We start from the raw sequence: 14186 nt of genomic DNA on the forward strand, positions 1-14186 counted from the left end.
ATGGGGCTCACGGTTTTAATCCCCATTTTGCAGATGAGGGAACTGAGGCCCAGAGAAGTTAAGTGACTTGCCCAAGGTCACACAGCAGACAAATGGTGGAACCAGGTCCTTCTGACCCCTAGGCCCATGTTCTAACCACTACGCCATGCTGCTTCTGTGGGACATGGACTGTGTCCAGCTTCATTTGCTTGTATCTACCCCATCTTAGTTCAGTGCCTTAACATATAAGGTACATAGTAAGCGCTTAACAAATACCATAATAACAATAATAATAATAATGGTATTTGTTAAGCACTTACTATGCGCCAGGCACCGTTCTAAGTGCTGGGATGGATACAAGCGAATTGGGTTTGGCACAGTCCCTGTCCCAAAAGGTGCTCACAGTCTCAACCCCCATTTACAGATGAGATAACTGAGGCACAGAGAAGCGAAGTGACTTGCCCAAGGTCACACAGCAGACAAGTGGCAGAACCACAAGATAACAAAAACAAAACACACTGAATGTCTCCCTGGAGGGAGCAGAAGGAGCAACCCTCTTTCAGTGTACCTCCATCCAGTTCTCATAGGGTTGGAGGTCAGGCATCTCCTCTCTTCAACTCCCACAACCTCCCGGTTGCAAATATATTTTTGTTTATCCTTGCCTTATCTGGCCAGCTTCCCTCCTTCTCATCCTCTCCCAGAAAGGCACACAGAAGTTACAAGCTCCCAAAATAGCACATACTGAGCAATTTAGAGTTAAACAGTTCTTATTATGTGGACATCCTTGTTAACTTTGCCTTCTTCAGAGCATAAATTCTTTGGAAGAGGGCAGAGACCTAAAACTCTATAAAGCTCCCACACCCAGGCACTAACCATTATTAAGATTTCATTGATCTATCACAGTTGTCAGGCTAATGAACTATGTTCTGACAAGGCCAAGCCAGAAGCCGGAGAATGTAGATGAGGCACATGGCAAAGAGATCTGAAAAAAATGAAGGAAGAGATATGTCAGGGTCGGTTGCGGGGATAGTCAGAAAATAAGTAACTCACATACAAGAAAAAGGGAGGCCAGCAAATTCAGTAGGTCATGGTAATCACATAGCAGGCCATTGTGTGGGTTGTTCATTCAGGGTTTTCTGAAACTTCTGGGCAACTCTTGGTCATTGATTTAGCCTGGGTTGGATGGGCCTTAGAGATGGCACTTTTCTGCCCTGGTTCCTTGGAAAGAAAAAAGGAAACTAAGAAGAAAGTGGATGAAGGAGAGAGATGTTTCAGGGAAGAAATATTTGAGCTCCTTTTGGGAACGGAATGCCACTTGCCTGTTTTGTACTTCTCAAGCACTTACCATGTGCATTGCACCCTGTGGACACTCAAGACATATTATTTCTGCTAAGAAGAAAAGGCCAATGTGAGCAGAGTGAAGAGTTGGAGAGGGAAGACCATGTGGGGGGAATGAAGAGAGGATTTCAATCAATCACTCAATTAATGGTATTTATTGCCTGCTTATAATGTGTAGAACACTGTACTAAGTGCTTGGGAGAGTACAATATAACAGAGTTAGTAGACATGTTCCCTGCCCACAACAAGCTTACAGTCTAGAAGGGGAGGAAGATTGATTCATCCATTCAATCGTATTTATTGAGCGCTTACTGTGTGTAGGGCACTGTACTAAGCACTTAGGAAGCACAAGTCGGCCACATATAGAGATGGTCCCTTCCCGACAACGGGCTCACGATCTAGAAGGGGGAGACAGAAATTAATATAAGTAAATAATGGGCATGCAAACTCCGTACCATCGGCTTTAAAGTACTCAATCACCTTGTCCCCTCATACCTCACCTTACTACTCTCCTACTACAATTCGGCCTGCACACTTCACTCTTCTAATGCCAATCTTCTCACCGTACCTCGGTCTCGTCTAGCTCATCACCAACCTTCCGCCCATGTCCTGCTTCTGGCCTGGAACGCACTCCCTCTTCATGTGCGACAGACACTTAATCTCTCCACCTTCAAAGCCTTATTGAAGGCACATCTGCTCCAACAGGTCTTCCCTGATTAAGCCTTCATTTCCTCTTCATTCATTCATTCAGTCATATTTATTGAGCGCTTACTGTGTGCAGAGCACTGTATTAAGCGCTTGGGAAATACAAGCTGGCAACATATAATTCCTCTTCTTCCGTTCCCTTCTATATCATCTCCACCGACTCGCCTTACTCATCCCCCTTCCCAGCCCCAGAGCACTCATGAACATATCCGTAAATTTATTTATTTATATTAATGTCTGTCTCCTCCTCTAGACTATAAGCTCATTAAAGGCCGGGAATGTGTCTGTTACAGTGTACTCTCCCAAGCAGTCAGTACAGTGCTCTGCACACAGCAAGCAATCAATAAATACGATTGACATTGACAATATAGGATGCTAGTAGAGATAAGTAGTGGGAGATGAGAGCAGGTAGGTCCTCATGGAATGGCAGTTGTAGAGCGCTGAAACTCACAGATGGGAGGTGGAGATCAATCCGGTTGGGGAGTAAGACTTCTATCCTATTTATTTTATTTTGTTAGTATGCTTGGTTTTGTTCTCTGTCTCCCCCTTTTAGACTGTGAGCCCACTGTTGGGCAGGGACTGTCTCTATATGTTGCCAACTTGTACTTCCCAAGCGCTTAGTACAGTGCTCTGCACACAGTAAGTGCTCAATAAATACGATTGATTGATTTAGGTAGATGTAAATGTAGTCGAAGTTAAGGGTCCGATAGATTAATTGGGTGGTGTGAGATGGATCAGAGGGAAGAATCCTTGGAGGTGGGGAGTACTGCATGGAGATTTCAGGGTCCAGGTGGAAAGAGTGATCAGAGGTTTGATGAGTGAAAAGCTCCAGAACTGTAGTGATCCCCACCACTCACATTCAATACAGTTGTCACAGAGAAGGTTCAGGAAGTTTTGAAGGCCACTCAGCGAGCCACATTACTCTTGGAGTTGCCACTTGAACAGCAGCCGACCCCCCTCTAGACTGTAAGTCCCATCTGCGCTATCAGCACTTACAACAGTGCTTGGCACATAGTAAGCACTCAAATACCATAATTATTATAAACTCGTTATCTGCCAACTCTGTTGTATTCTCCCAAGCATTTAGTCCTGTGCTCTGTAAGCACTCAATAAATACACCTAATGATGGGCATGGATGTTCCCAGCCTGAGAAAGAAAGAGAGAAAGATCCAGGGTTAAAGAGGCACACTAGGGAGTACTGTGGAAATTACATGACAAGACCAATCGTCATCATCACCAATCGTATATATTGAGCGCTTACTATGTGCAGAGCACTGTACTAAGCGCTTGGGAAGTACAAATCAACAGCAGTTAGTGCTTTGCAGTATTACAACCGACACATTTCTGTCCACAATGAGCTCACAGTCTAGAGGGGGAGACCCTCCCCTCCTTTTGCTGGTCTCGCCAAGATTTTGCCTTTACACCTCACCAAGCCCCTGCTTAGACCGACCCTCGGAGCTTAATCATGCTCCCCAAAGTGTTGAGGACAATGCCCTATGACCAGGAGGTGGGCAATTATAATGATGGCATTTACTAAGCGCTTACTATGTGCCAAGCACTGTTTTAAGCACTGGGGGTAGAAACAATGTTATCAGTTTGCCCATGTGGGGCTCACAGTCTTAAAAGAGAAGCAGCGAGGCTTAGTGGAAAATGCCTGGGCTTTGGAGTCAGAGGTCATGGGTTCAAATCCCTGCTCCGCCAATTGTCAGCTGTGTGACTTTGGGCAAGTCACTTAACTTCTCTGTGCCTCAGTTCCCTCATCTGTAAAATGGGGACGAAGACTCTGAGCCCCACGTGGGACAACCCGATCACCTTGTATCCCCCCCAGCGCTTAGAACAGTGCTCTGCACAAAGTAAATGCTTAATAAATGTCCTCATTATTATTATTATTATTATTAATAATAATAATAATAATCCCCATTTTGCAGGTGAGGTAACTGAGGAACAGAGAAGGGAAGTGACTTGCCCAAAGTCACACAGCTGACAAGTGACAGAGCCGGGTAACTGAGGAACAGAGAAGGGAAGTGACTTGCCCAAAATCACACAGCTGACAAGTGACAGAGCCGGGATTAGAACCCACGATCTCTGACTCCCAAACCCGGGCCCTTGCCTCTAAGCCAGTGCTTTGCACATAGTAAATGCTCAATAAATGCGAATGAATGAATAAAATAATAATAATAATGGCATTTATTAAGCGCTTACCATGTGCAATGAACTGTTCTAAGCATTGGGGAGGTTACAAGGTGATCAGGTTGTTAAGCACATACTATGTGCAAAGCACTGTTCTAAGCAGCAGCATGGCTCAGTGGAAAGAGCCCAGGCTTTGGAGTCAGAGGTCAGGGGTTCAAATCCAGCTCCACCAGTTGTCAGCTGTGTGGCTTTGGGCAAGTCACTTCACTTCTCTGGGCCTCAGTTACCTCATCTGGAAAATGGGGATTAAGACTGTGAGCCCTCCGTGGGACAACCTGATCACCTTGTAACCTCCCCAGAGCTTAGAATGGTGCTTTGCACATAGTAAGCGCTTAATAAATGCCATTATTATTATTATTATTAAGCACTGGGGAGGTTACAAGGTGATCAGGTTGTCCCATGGGGGGCTCCCAGTCTTAATCCCCATTTTACAGATGAGGTAACTGAGGCACAGTTAAGTGACTTGCCCAAAGTCACACAGCTGACAAATGTCAGAGTCGGGATTGGAACCCACGACCTCTGCCAAAGCCTGTGCTCTTTCCACTGAGCCACGCTGCTTCCCCTAAATAATGGTATTTGTTTAGCACTTAGTATGTGCAAAGCACTGCTCCCCCTCCTTCCTCTCCCCCTCCCCATCTTCCCCACCTTACCTCCTTCCCCTCCCCACAGCACCTGTATATATGTACGTTATTTATTACTCTATTTTATTTGCACATATTCTATTTATTTTATTTTGTTAATGTTTTGTTTTGTTGTCTGTCTCCCCCTTCTAGACTGTGAGTCCGCTATTGGGTAGGGACCGTCTCTATATGTTGCCAACTTGTAGTTCCCAAGCATTTAGTACAGAGAAGCAGCATGGCTCAGTGGAAAGAGTATGGGCTTTGGAGTCAGAGGTCATGGGTTCAAATCCCAGCTCCGCCAATTGTCAGCTGTGTGAATTTGGGCAAGTCACTTCACTTCTCTGTGCCTCAGTTCCCTCACCTGTCAAATGGGGATGAAGACTGTGAGCCCCCCGTGGGACAACCTGATCACCATGTAACCTCCCCAGCGCTTAGAACAGTGCTTTGCACATAGTAAGCGCTTAATAAATGCCATTATTATTATTAGTGCTCTGCAAACAGTAAGCGCTCAATAAATACGATTGAATGAATGAAGGTGATCAGGTTGTCCCACGTGGGGCTCCCCATTTGACAGATGAGTTCACTGAGGCCCAGAGAAGTGAAGTGACTTGCCCAACGTCACCCAGCTGACAAGTGGCAGTGCCGGAATTTGAACCCACGACATCTGACTCCAAAGCCTGGGCTCTTTTCCACTGAGCCACGAAGCTGGGAGTCTCCCGCCCCCGAAAAGCGGGCCCTGACTCTGCCCAATCAATCAATCGCATTTATTGAGCACTTACTGTGTGCAGAGCACTGTACTAAGTGCTTGGGAAGTACAAATTGGCAACAGTCCAGTGAGGAGACTCTCCATTCCTCCCATCTTACCTCCTTCCCTTCCCCACAGTACCTGTATATATGTATATATGTTTGTACATATTTATTATTCTATTTATTTATTTTACTTGTACATATCCATTCTATTTCCTTTTGTTAGTATGTTTGGTTTTGTTCTCTGTCTCCCCCTTTTAGCCTGTGAGCCCACTGTTGGGTCGGGACTGTCTGTATATGCTGCCAACTTGTACTTCCCAAGCGCTTCGTACAGTGCTCTGCACACAGTTACTGCTCAATAAATACGACTGATTGATTACAGTGCTCTGCACACAGTAAGCGCTCAATAAATACGATTGATTGATTGATCGTATTTATTGAGCAATTACTGTGTGCAGAACACTGTACTAAGCGCTTGGGAAGTACAAGTTGGCAACAGTCCAGTGAGGAGAGGGCTGGGGAGCGGCTCTTCCCAGAGTCCTTCGCGGCGCTGTGGTCCAATGAGGAGAGGACTGGGGAGCGGCTCTTCCCAGAGTCCTTCGCGGCCCGGTCGTCTTATGAGGAGAGGGCTGGGGAGCGGCTCTTCCCAGAGTCCTTCGCGGCGCGGTGGTCCAATGAGGAGAGGGCTGGGGAGCGGCTCTTCCCAGAGTCCTTCGCGAAAGGGTCGTCTAATGAGGAGAGTGGCTCTTCCCAGAGTCCTTCGCGGCGCGGTCGTCTTATGAGGAGAGGGCTGGGGAGCGGCTCTTCCCAGAGTCCTTCGCGGCTGGGTGGCCCAATGAGGAGAGGGCTGGGGAGCGGCTCTTCCCAGAGTCCTTCGCGGCGCGGTCGTTTTATGAGGAGAGGGCTGGGGAGCGGCTCTTCCCAGAGTCCTTCGCGGCGCGGTGGTCCAATGAGGAGCGGGCTGGGGAGCGGCTCTTCCCAGAGTCCTTCGCGAAAGGGTCGTCTAATGAGGAGAGTGGCTCTTCCCAGAGTCCTTCGCGGCGCGGTCATCTTATGAGGAGAGGGCTGGGGAGCGGCTCTTCCCAGAGTCCTTCGCGGCAGGGTGGTCCAATGAGGAGAGGGCTGGGGAGCGGCTCTTCCCAGAGTCCTTCGCGGCGTGGTCGTTTTATGAGGAGAGGGCTGGGGAGCGGCTCTTCCCAGAGCCCTTCGCGGCAGGGTGGTCCAATGAGGAGAGGGCTGGGGAGCGGCTCTTCCCAGAGTCCTTCGCGGCGCGGTCGTTTTATGAGGAGAGGGCTGGGGAGCGGCTCTTCCCAGAGTCCTTCGCGGCGCGGTGGTCCAATGAGGAGAGGGCTGGGGAGCGGCTCTTCCCAGAGTCCTTCGCGGCGCGCCGCCCGCTCAGTTCGAACGGTAACGGCCGAGGGCGTCGCCGGAAGTGGCGGCGGGCACCGGATATCCGGTGGCCCCGGGAGGTGACGGAGGAGGGGGGGGGGCCCTACGCCGCAGCCGCCGCCGCCCAGACCAGCAGAAGAAGAAGAAGCAGCAGCCCCGATCGCCGCCTCCGCCGCCGCCGCGCCTGAGGGAGCCCGGGCTCGGCGCCCCTGCCCTCCTCCCCCGCCGCCGCCATGGGCTGCACCCTGAGCGCCGAGGACAAGGCGGCGGTGGAGCGGAGTAAGATGATCGACCGGAACCTGCGCGAAGACGGAGAGAAGGCGGCCAAGGAAGTCAAGCTGCTGCTGCTCGGTGAGGGGCCCGGGGGCCATTCTTTCATTCAATCATTCATTCATATTTATTGAGCGCTCACTGTGCGCAGAGCGCTTGGGAAGTCCAAGCTGGCAACATCTAGAGACGGTCCCCGCCCACCAGCGGGCTCACAGTCTGGAAGACTCGTTCATTCATTCAGTCGTATTGATTGAGCGCTGACTGTGTGCAGAGCAGTGGACTAAGCGCTTGGGAAGTCCAGGTTGGCAACATAGAGAGGCGGTCCCTACCCACCAGCGGGCTCACGGTCTGGAAAATTCATTCATTCAGTCGTATTGATTGAGCGCTGACTGTGTGCAGAGCACTGGACTAAGCGCTTGGGAAGGACAAGCTGGCAACATCTAGAGACGGTCCCTACCCACCAGCGGGCTCACAGTCTGGAAGATTCATTCATTCAGTCGTATTGATTGAGCGCTGACTGTGTGCAGAGCGCTGGACGAAGCGCTTGGGAAGTCCAGGTTGGCAACATCTAGAGACGGTCCCTTACCCACCAGCGGGCTCACAGTCTAGAAGACTCATTCATTCATTCAGTCGTATTGATTGAGCGCTGACTGTGTACAGAGCGCTGGACTAAGCGCTTGGGAAGGACAAGTTGGCAACATCTAGAGATGGTCCCTTCCCAACAGCAGGCTCACAGTCTAGAAGACTCATTTATTCATTCAGTCGTATTGATTGAGCACTGAGTGTGTGCAGAGCACTGGACTAAGCGCTTGGGAAGGGCAAGTTGGCAACATATAGAGACGGTCCCTTCCCAACAGCGGGCTCACAGTCTAGAAGACTAATTCATTCATTCAGTCGTATTTATTGAGCGCTGACTGTGTGCAGAGCACTGGACTAAGCGCTTGGGAAGGACAAGTTGGCAACATCTAGAGATGGTCCCTACCCACCAGCGGGCTCACAGTCTAGAAGACTCATTCATTCATTCAGTTGTATTTATTGAGCGCTGACTGTGTGCAGAGCGCTGGATGAAGCACTTGGGAAGTCAGAGTTGGCAACATCTAGAGACGGTCCCCACCCAACAGCAGGCTCACAGTCTAGAATTTATCTATTAAGCGCTTGCTGTGTGCAAAGCACTGTTGTAAGCGCTGGGGAGGGTACTAGGTGATCAGGCGGTCCCATGGGGGGCTCACAGTCTTCATCCCCATTTGACAGGTGAGGGAACTGCGGCCCAGTGAAGTGACTTGCCCAGAGTCACCCGGCTGACAGTTGGCGGAGCCGGGGTTTGAACCCATGACCTCCGTGGCTCGGTGGAAAGAGCCCGGGCTGGGGAGTCAGAGGGCGTGGGTTTGAATCCCGTCTCTGCCCCTAATAGTAATGATAATAACGATAATGATAGCATTTAATAAGCGCTTACTATGTGCAAAGCACTGTTCTAAGCGCCGGGGAGGTTAACAAGGTGATCAGGTTGTCCACGGGGGGCTCACAGTCTTCATCCCCATTTGGCAGGTGAGGGAACTGAGGCCCAGAGAAGTTAAGTGACTTGCCCAAAGCCACACAACTGATAAGTGGTGGAGTCAGGATTTGAACCCATGACCCCTGACTCCAAAGCCTGGGCTCTTTCCACTGAGCCATGCTGCTTCCTAATGATGGCATTTATTCATTCAATCGTATTTGTTGAGAGCTTACTGTGTGCAGAGCACTGTACTAAGCACTTGGGAAGTACAAGTTGGCAACATATAGAGACAGTCCCTACCCAACAGCGGGCTCACAGTCTAGAATTTATTTACTAAGCGCTTACTATGTGCAAAGTACTGTTCTAAGCGCTGGGGAGGTAACAAGGTGATCAGGTTGTCTCACAGGGATCTCACAGTCTTCATCCCCATTTGACAGATGAGGGAACTGAGGTCCAGAGAAGTGAAGTGACTTGCCCAGAGTCACCTAGCTGACAATTGGCGGAACCGGGGTTTGAACCCATGACCTCCAACCCAAAGCCCAGGCTCTTTCCACCAAGCCACTATGCTTTCCACTAGTCAGCTGTGTGGCTTTGGGCAAGTCACTTCACTTCTCTGGGCCTCAGTTCCCCCATCTGGAAAATGGGGATTAATAATAATAATAATAATGGCATTTATTAATCGCTTACTATGTGCAAAGCACTGTTTTAAGCACCGGAGAGGTTACAAGGTGATCAGGTTGACCCACGGGGGGCTCACAGTCTTAATCCCCATTTTACAGATGAGGTAGCTGAGGCACAGAGAAGTTGTGACTTGCCCAAAGTCACACCGTGAGCCTCATGTGGAACAACCTGATTACCTTGTGTCTACCCCAGCGCTTAGAACAGTGCTCAGCACATAAGCACTTAAATACCATTATTATTAGTGTGTCCCGGTCTCCTGGTCCAGGCCTGGGCACCCCGGGGGTCGGGGACCAACCAACGGGGCAGGAGATGGGTTCCCCAGGAGCTGAGGCGGGGAAAGGAGGATGAGGCCCGGAAAGGTGGGATGGGGAGAAAGGTCCTAGAAAGCAGGGAGTTGGGGGCCGTTCAGGGCTACCGGTTTTAGGCTGAGTCCTGGAAAAGGTTGGGAATCTTGGGGAGGGGGGAACGGGGTGAGCTGCGAACACTTAGAACACGGGAGGGGTGCAGGGAATATCTGTAATTTATATTAACATCTGTCTCCCCCCGCTAGACTAAAAACTCGTTGTGAGCAGGGAATGTGTCTATCAATTCTGATATGGTGTACTTAGAACAGTGCTAGCAAATGCTTAACAGAAACCATCAGTATTATTATTATTCATTCCCCAAGCGCTTAGGGTAGCTCTCTGGACATAGTAAGCGCTTAATAGACGGCATTGGCCGATTGAGGAGCCGAGTAACTGGGGAGATTGGGGGGGGGCTCCCATTAAGGCCATCATCATATAATAATAGTATTTGTTGAGACCCTCATCATTTACCAACGATCAGAGGCATGATGCGGTGGGTGGGCCACCTGGGCATTTGGCTTGATGGAGTTTTAGGGGAGCAGGGCAAAGCTGTTTCTGGTAGTGGGGAGGGAGTGGGTTCTCCTTGAATAAGAGACGAAGGTAAGGAGCTTAACCTCTGAAACCCATCTGCCCTGTTAACATACGCTTCATCCCAGCTGTCTCCCACACTCGGTGTCTTCTGGCCACAAAAGATTTATTAGGGAGCCATATGAAGGAAAATTGTTCCTCTATTCAAAATAACTCTTAAAGTATGTCCCAATCTCTCTCCTCAACCCTGCCCACCCCCCCTGCAAAAAAAAATATTCATGAAGCTTCTGAGACGTCTGGAGGAGTCTCTAACTCTAAAAGGGTAATGGAAGTCTGGGTAAGATAAGACTACTACTATTAATAATATTGGTGTTTAAGTGCTTACTATGCTTTGCACATAGTAAGCGCTTAATAAATGCCATCATTATTATTATTATTATTATTATTATGTGCCAAGCACTCAACTAAGCTCTGGGTTAGATGCAAAGCAGTTAGATCAGATGCAGTCCCTGTCCTATGTGAGACTCACAGCCTGGGGTGAGCAGGGGGGAGAACAGGTATTTCATCCCCATTTTTACAGATGAGGAAGCGGAGGCCCAGACAAGTTAAGTGACCTGCCCAAGGTCACATAACAGACAAGTGGTGGAGCCAGGATTAGAACCCAGACCCCCTGCCTCCCAGCCCTGTGCACTTTCCACTAGGCCTCCCTATTTCCCAACAACCCCAAACAACTTTTTTATCATAGAAAATGCAGATCAACTGAAGGTAATGAATTTTGTGGACCCAAACATTGTCCTCCAGGGCTATCTCACCCTGAGTAGGTATGCCCAGATATTATTTTTGTAATTCTGTTCTTGATGCAATTCACAAAAAAATGATAAAACTTCTTCAGACCTGTAGATCAAATAGTTTTGTAGGTTTAAGGTTTGAAGTACCCGGACTTCTTAAAACCATAAAATCAAATTCCAGGCTTCTGAGTTTAGCCTGTGGGCCTGCTGATGCACATATACAATTAAAATGAATTTCCTTAACACTTTTGTAAACAAAAACTAATGAGCACAAATATAGCGTGTCTGATCTGCATCGTCCTAAGTACCTAATGTGACGATCAGATTTGGTGGTTCAGAAGTGTCTAGATGGTGGTTTGTTGACGTGTAGTGTATAGTTCCGCCTTCCTAAGGAGTTGGGGGTCATTGTGTCAGAACCACTGTGAAAGGGTTCCAATAGTTTGCTGTCTTGAAGATTTTGGGGGTGCTGTGGTAGACAGGGGTATTTTCTCTCTCTGATCTGTGTTTTGCACCTATTACCTCATGGAAACTGAAGCAAAAGCCCTTCACGAGGCACAAAAATCACCATTACATTTTAAAAGCCGGTTCCTGTTTACAACTATTTCCTCTGTGAAGTGATGTGACGTCAGCCGAGCTCTGTTTGTTGTTGAAGTGAGCGGGCTCAAGCAGACTTAATAATTACGGTATTTGTTAAGCGCTTACTATGTGCCAAGTACTGTTCTAAGCACTGGGATAGGTACAAGGTGATTAGATTGCTCCACGTTATTTATTAAGCGCTTACTATGTGCAAAGCACTGTTCTAAGCGCTGGGGAGGTAATAAGGTGATCAGGTTGTCTCACAGGGGGCTCACGGTCTTCATCCCCATTTGACAGATGAGGGAACTGAGGCCCAGAGAAGTGAAGTGACTTGCCCAGAGTCACCCAGCTGACAATTGGCGGAGCCGGGGTTTGAACCCATGACCTCCGACTCCAAAGCCCGGGCTCTTTCCACTGAGCCACGCTGCTTCCCATTAGTCAGCTGTGTGGCTTTGGGCAAGTTACTTCACTTCTCTGGGCCTCCGTTCCCCCATCTGGAAAATGGGGATTATTATTATTAACAATAATAATAGTAATGATGGCATTTATTAATTGCTTACTATGTGCAAAGCACTGTTTTAAGCGCCGGGGAGGTTACAAGGTGATCAGGTTGCTCCACGTGGGGCTCACAGCCTTAATCCCCATTTTACAGATGAGGTAACCGAGGCACAGAGAAGTGAAGTGACTTGCCCAAGGTCACACAACAGACAAATGGCAGAGCCAGGATTAGAACCCACGTCCTCTGACTCCCAGGGCTGTGCTCTTTCTGCTAAGCCACGCTGAGTTCAGTGAAAGTTCAAGAAATAATGCAGTCTGGTACCCAGGGCTGCCAAGGTGGTGTGATCCTCGCGCTTGGATTTTTGGCCCTGTAGTTATCTGGGATGACTCTTCTGGACATTTATTTTGCAAAGGAGCCAATCTTACACAATAAGACTTGCCAGTCTTTAAAATACTGAGTAAAGGCGGTGCAATGTTGTCTGATGCCAGGGAGAATAGTCTTAAGCAATCTCGGGAAGGATGGTGTATTTTGCATTCACAATTCATCCAATTTGATTGGAATCTTAAAATCACTTGTTGGCAACGGTGTACGTGCTGCCGGGCATTTAATAAGTGTTTTTAAAAGGTAACGGTTGAGTTCCCAATTTTCCTTTTTTTTCATAATCGGTTGTATTTACCGAGTGCTCACTGTGAGCAAAACAACAGTTCTAAATACTTGGGAGAGTACAAGTGTAACAGGGTCGGTAGACACGTTCCCTGCTCACAACAAGCTTGCAGTCTAGAGGGAGAGACAGACTTATATTCATTTATAAATGAATAAATTATGGATATGTACGTAAGTGCTGTGGGGCTGAAGGAGAGGTGAATAATAGGGTGCAAATCCAAGTGCAAATGCGACCCAGAAGGGAGTGGGAGAAGAAGCAACATCATTCAGCTCAGGCAGAGTGCTTTGATTGCCTTGTCTGAGAATTTCAGCACTAAAATCATTATCATTGGAAATGTTTTCCACCTATCTCCTGGTAGTGCCTGCTGGTTTTATCATTCCCGCCATCAGACCGTTCCATCATGGATTTTGGAGAACTGAGCAGAAATGGAGAAATCTAAAGATATGCATCATAATAATAATTGTGGTATAAAGTGTTTACTATATACCAAGCACTGTTCTAAGCAATGGGGAAGGTGCAAGATCACCAGTTTGGACATAGTCATTTCCCAAATGGGGCTCACAGTCTAACAGGGAGAACAGATATTGAACCCCCATTTTACCGATGAAGAAACTGAGGCATAATCAGTAGTATTTTTTGAGCGCTTACTGTTTGCAGAGCACCGTACTAGCATTTGGGAGAATACCAGAGTTTGTAGACACATTCCCCGTGTACAATGAGCTTATAGTTTAGAGGAGTGAAGTGACTTGCCCAAGGTTACACAGCAGGCAAGTGGCAGTTTCAGGATTAGAATGCAGGTCCTCTGATTCCCAGGTCGGAGCCGTTCCCCATATTTTGCTTAAAGGCCATTAGAAAAATAGATAATAGTTATATTACTTTTTCTTTCTTTACCTACATGTAGTAGCATATTACTGTAGAACACCATGTAAAGAAATGTCTGATGTGCCCACTCTGTCGCCTCTCCTGTCCCCCAGATATCCTGATTTGTTTTTTCTTTCCAACCGTTAAAACACTATGCAATTTCAGACTAGACTTTATTTCAGGGGGCCTTTCACTTAGAATATCTATTACAAGCAATATTGTTTTTCTCATTCCTCCTCCACCCTTCACATTTTTTTTCTGTTTCTTTTCCCATTTTCCGAATAATCTCAGTGATATGAAGAAAGTGATGGATATACCAAATTGTTATCGGGCTTATAGGATTTAGAAAAAAAAATCCTTTTAGCTCTGTTGATACGATCTTGAGTGTATTTTTGGTAGTTTTTCACTGGAACATCTTAGGCTTTACAAAGATGAACAATAACTTGTGCCTGGCTTCCTTTTTCCGAGGAGCGCCAAAATACCCTGAGTATCAAATTCATCTTCATAACTTCCTC

The 14186-nt window shown here is 47.8% G+C and overlaps 1 protein-coding gene across 1 annotated transcript in view; it reads left to right on the forward strand.

Moving 5' to 3' along the window:
- Nucleotides 1–7156: 7156 nt before the first annotated feature.
- The window catches only part of GNAI3 (G protein subunit alpha i3), a 56785-nt gene continuing 49755 nt past the window's right edge, over nt 7157–14186 (forward strand). The window contains exon 1 of the mRNA XM_038749050.1: nt 7157–7319. Within this exon, the coding sequence (XP_038604978.1) occupies nt 7202–7319 (118 nt within the window). The 5' untranslated portion in view covers nt 7157–7201. The remainder of the gene's footprint in view (nt 7320–14186) is intronic.

This window comes from Tachyglossus aculeatus, chromosome 7 (genome assembly GCF_015852505.1).
Source record: "Tachyglossus aculeatus isolate mTacAcu1 chromosome 7, mTacAcu1.pri, whole genome shotgun sequence".
Lineage (NCBI taxonomy): Eukaryota > Metazoa > Chordata > Mammalia > Monotremata > Tachyglossidae > Tachyglossus > Tachyglossus aculeatus.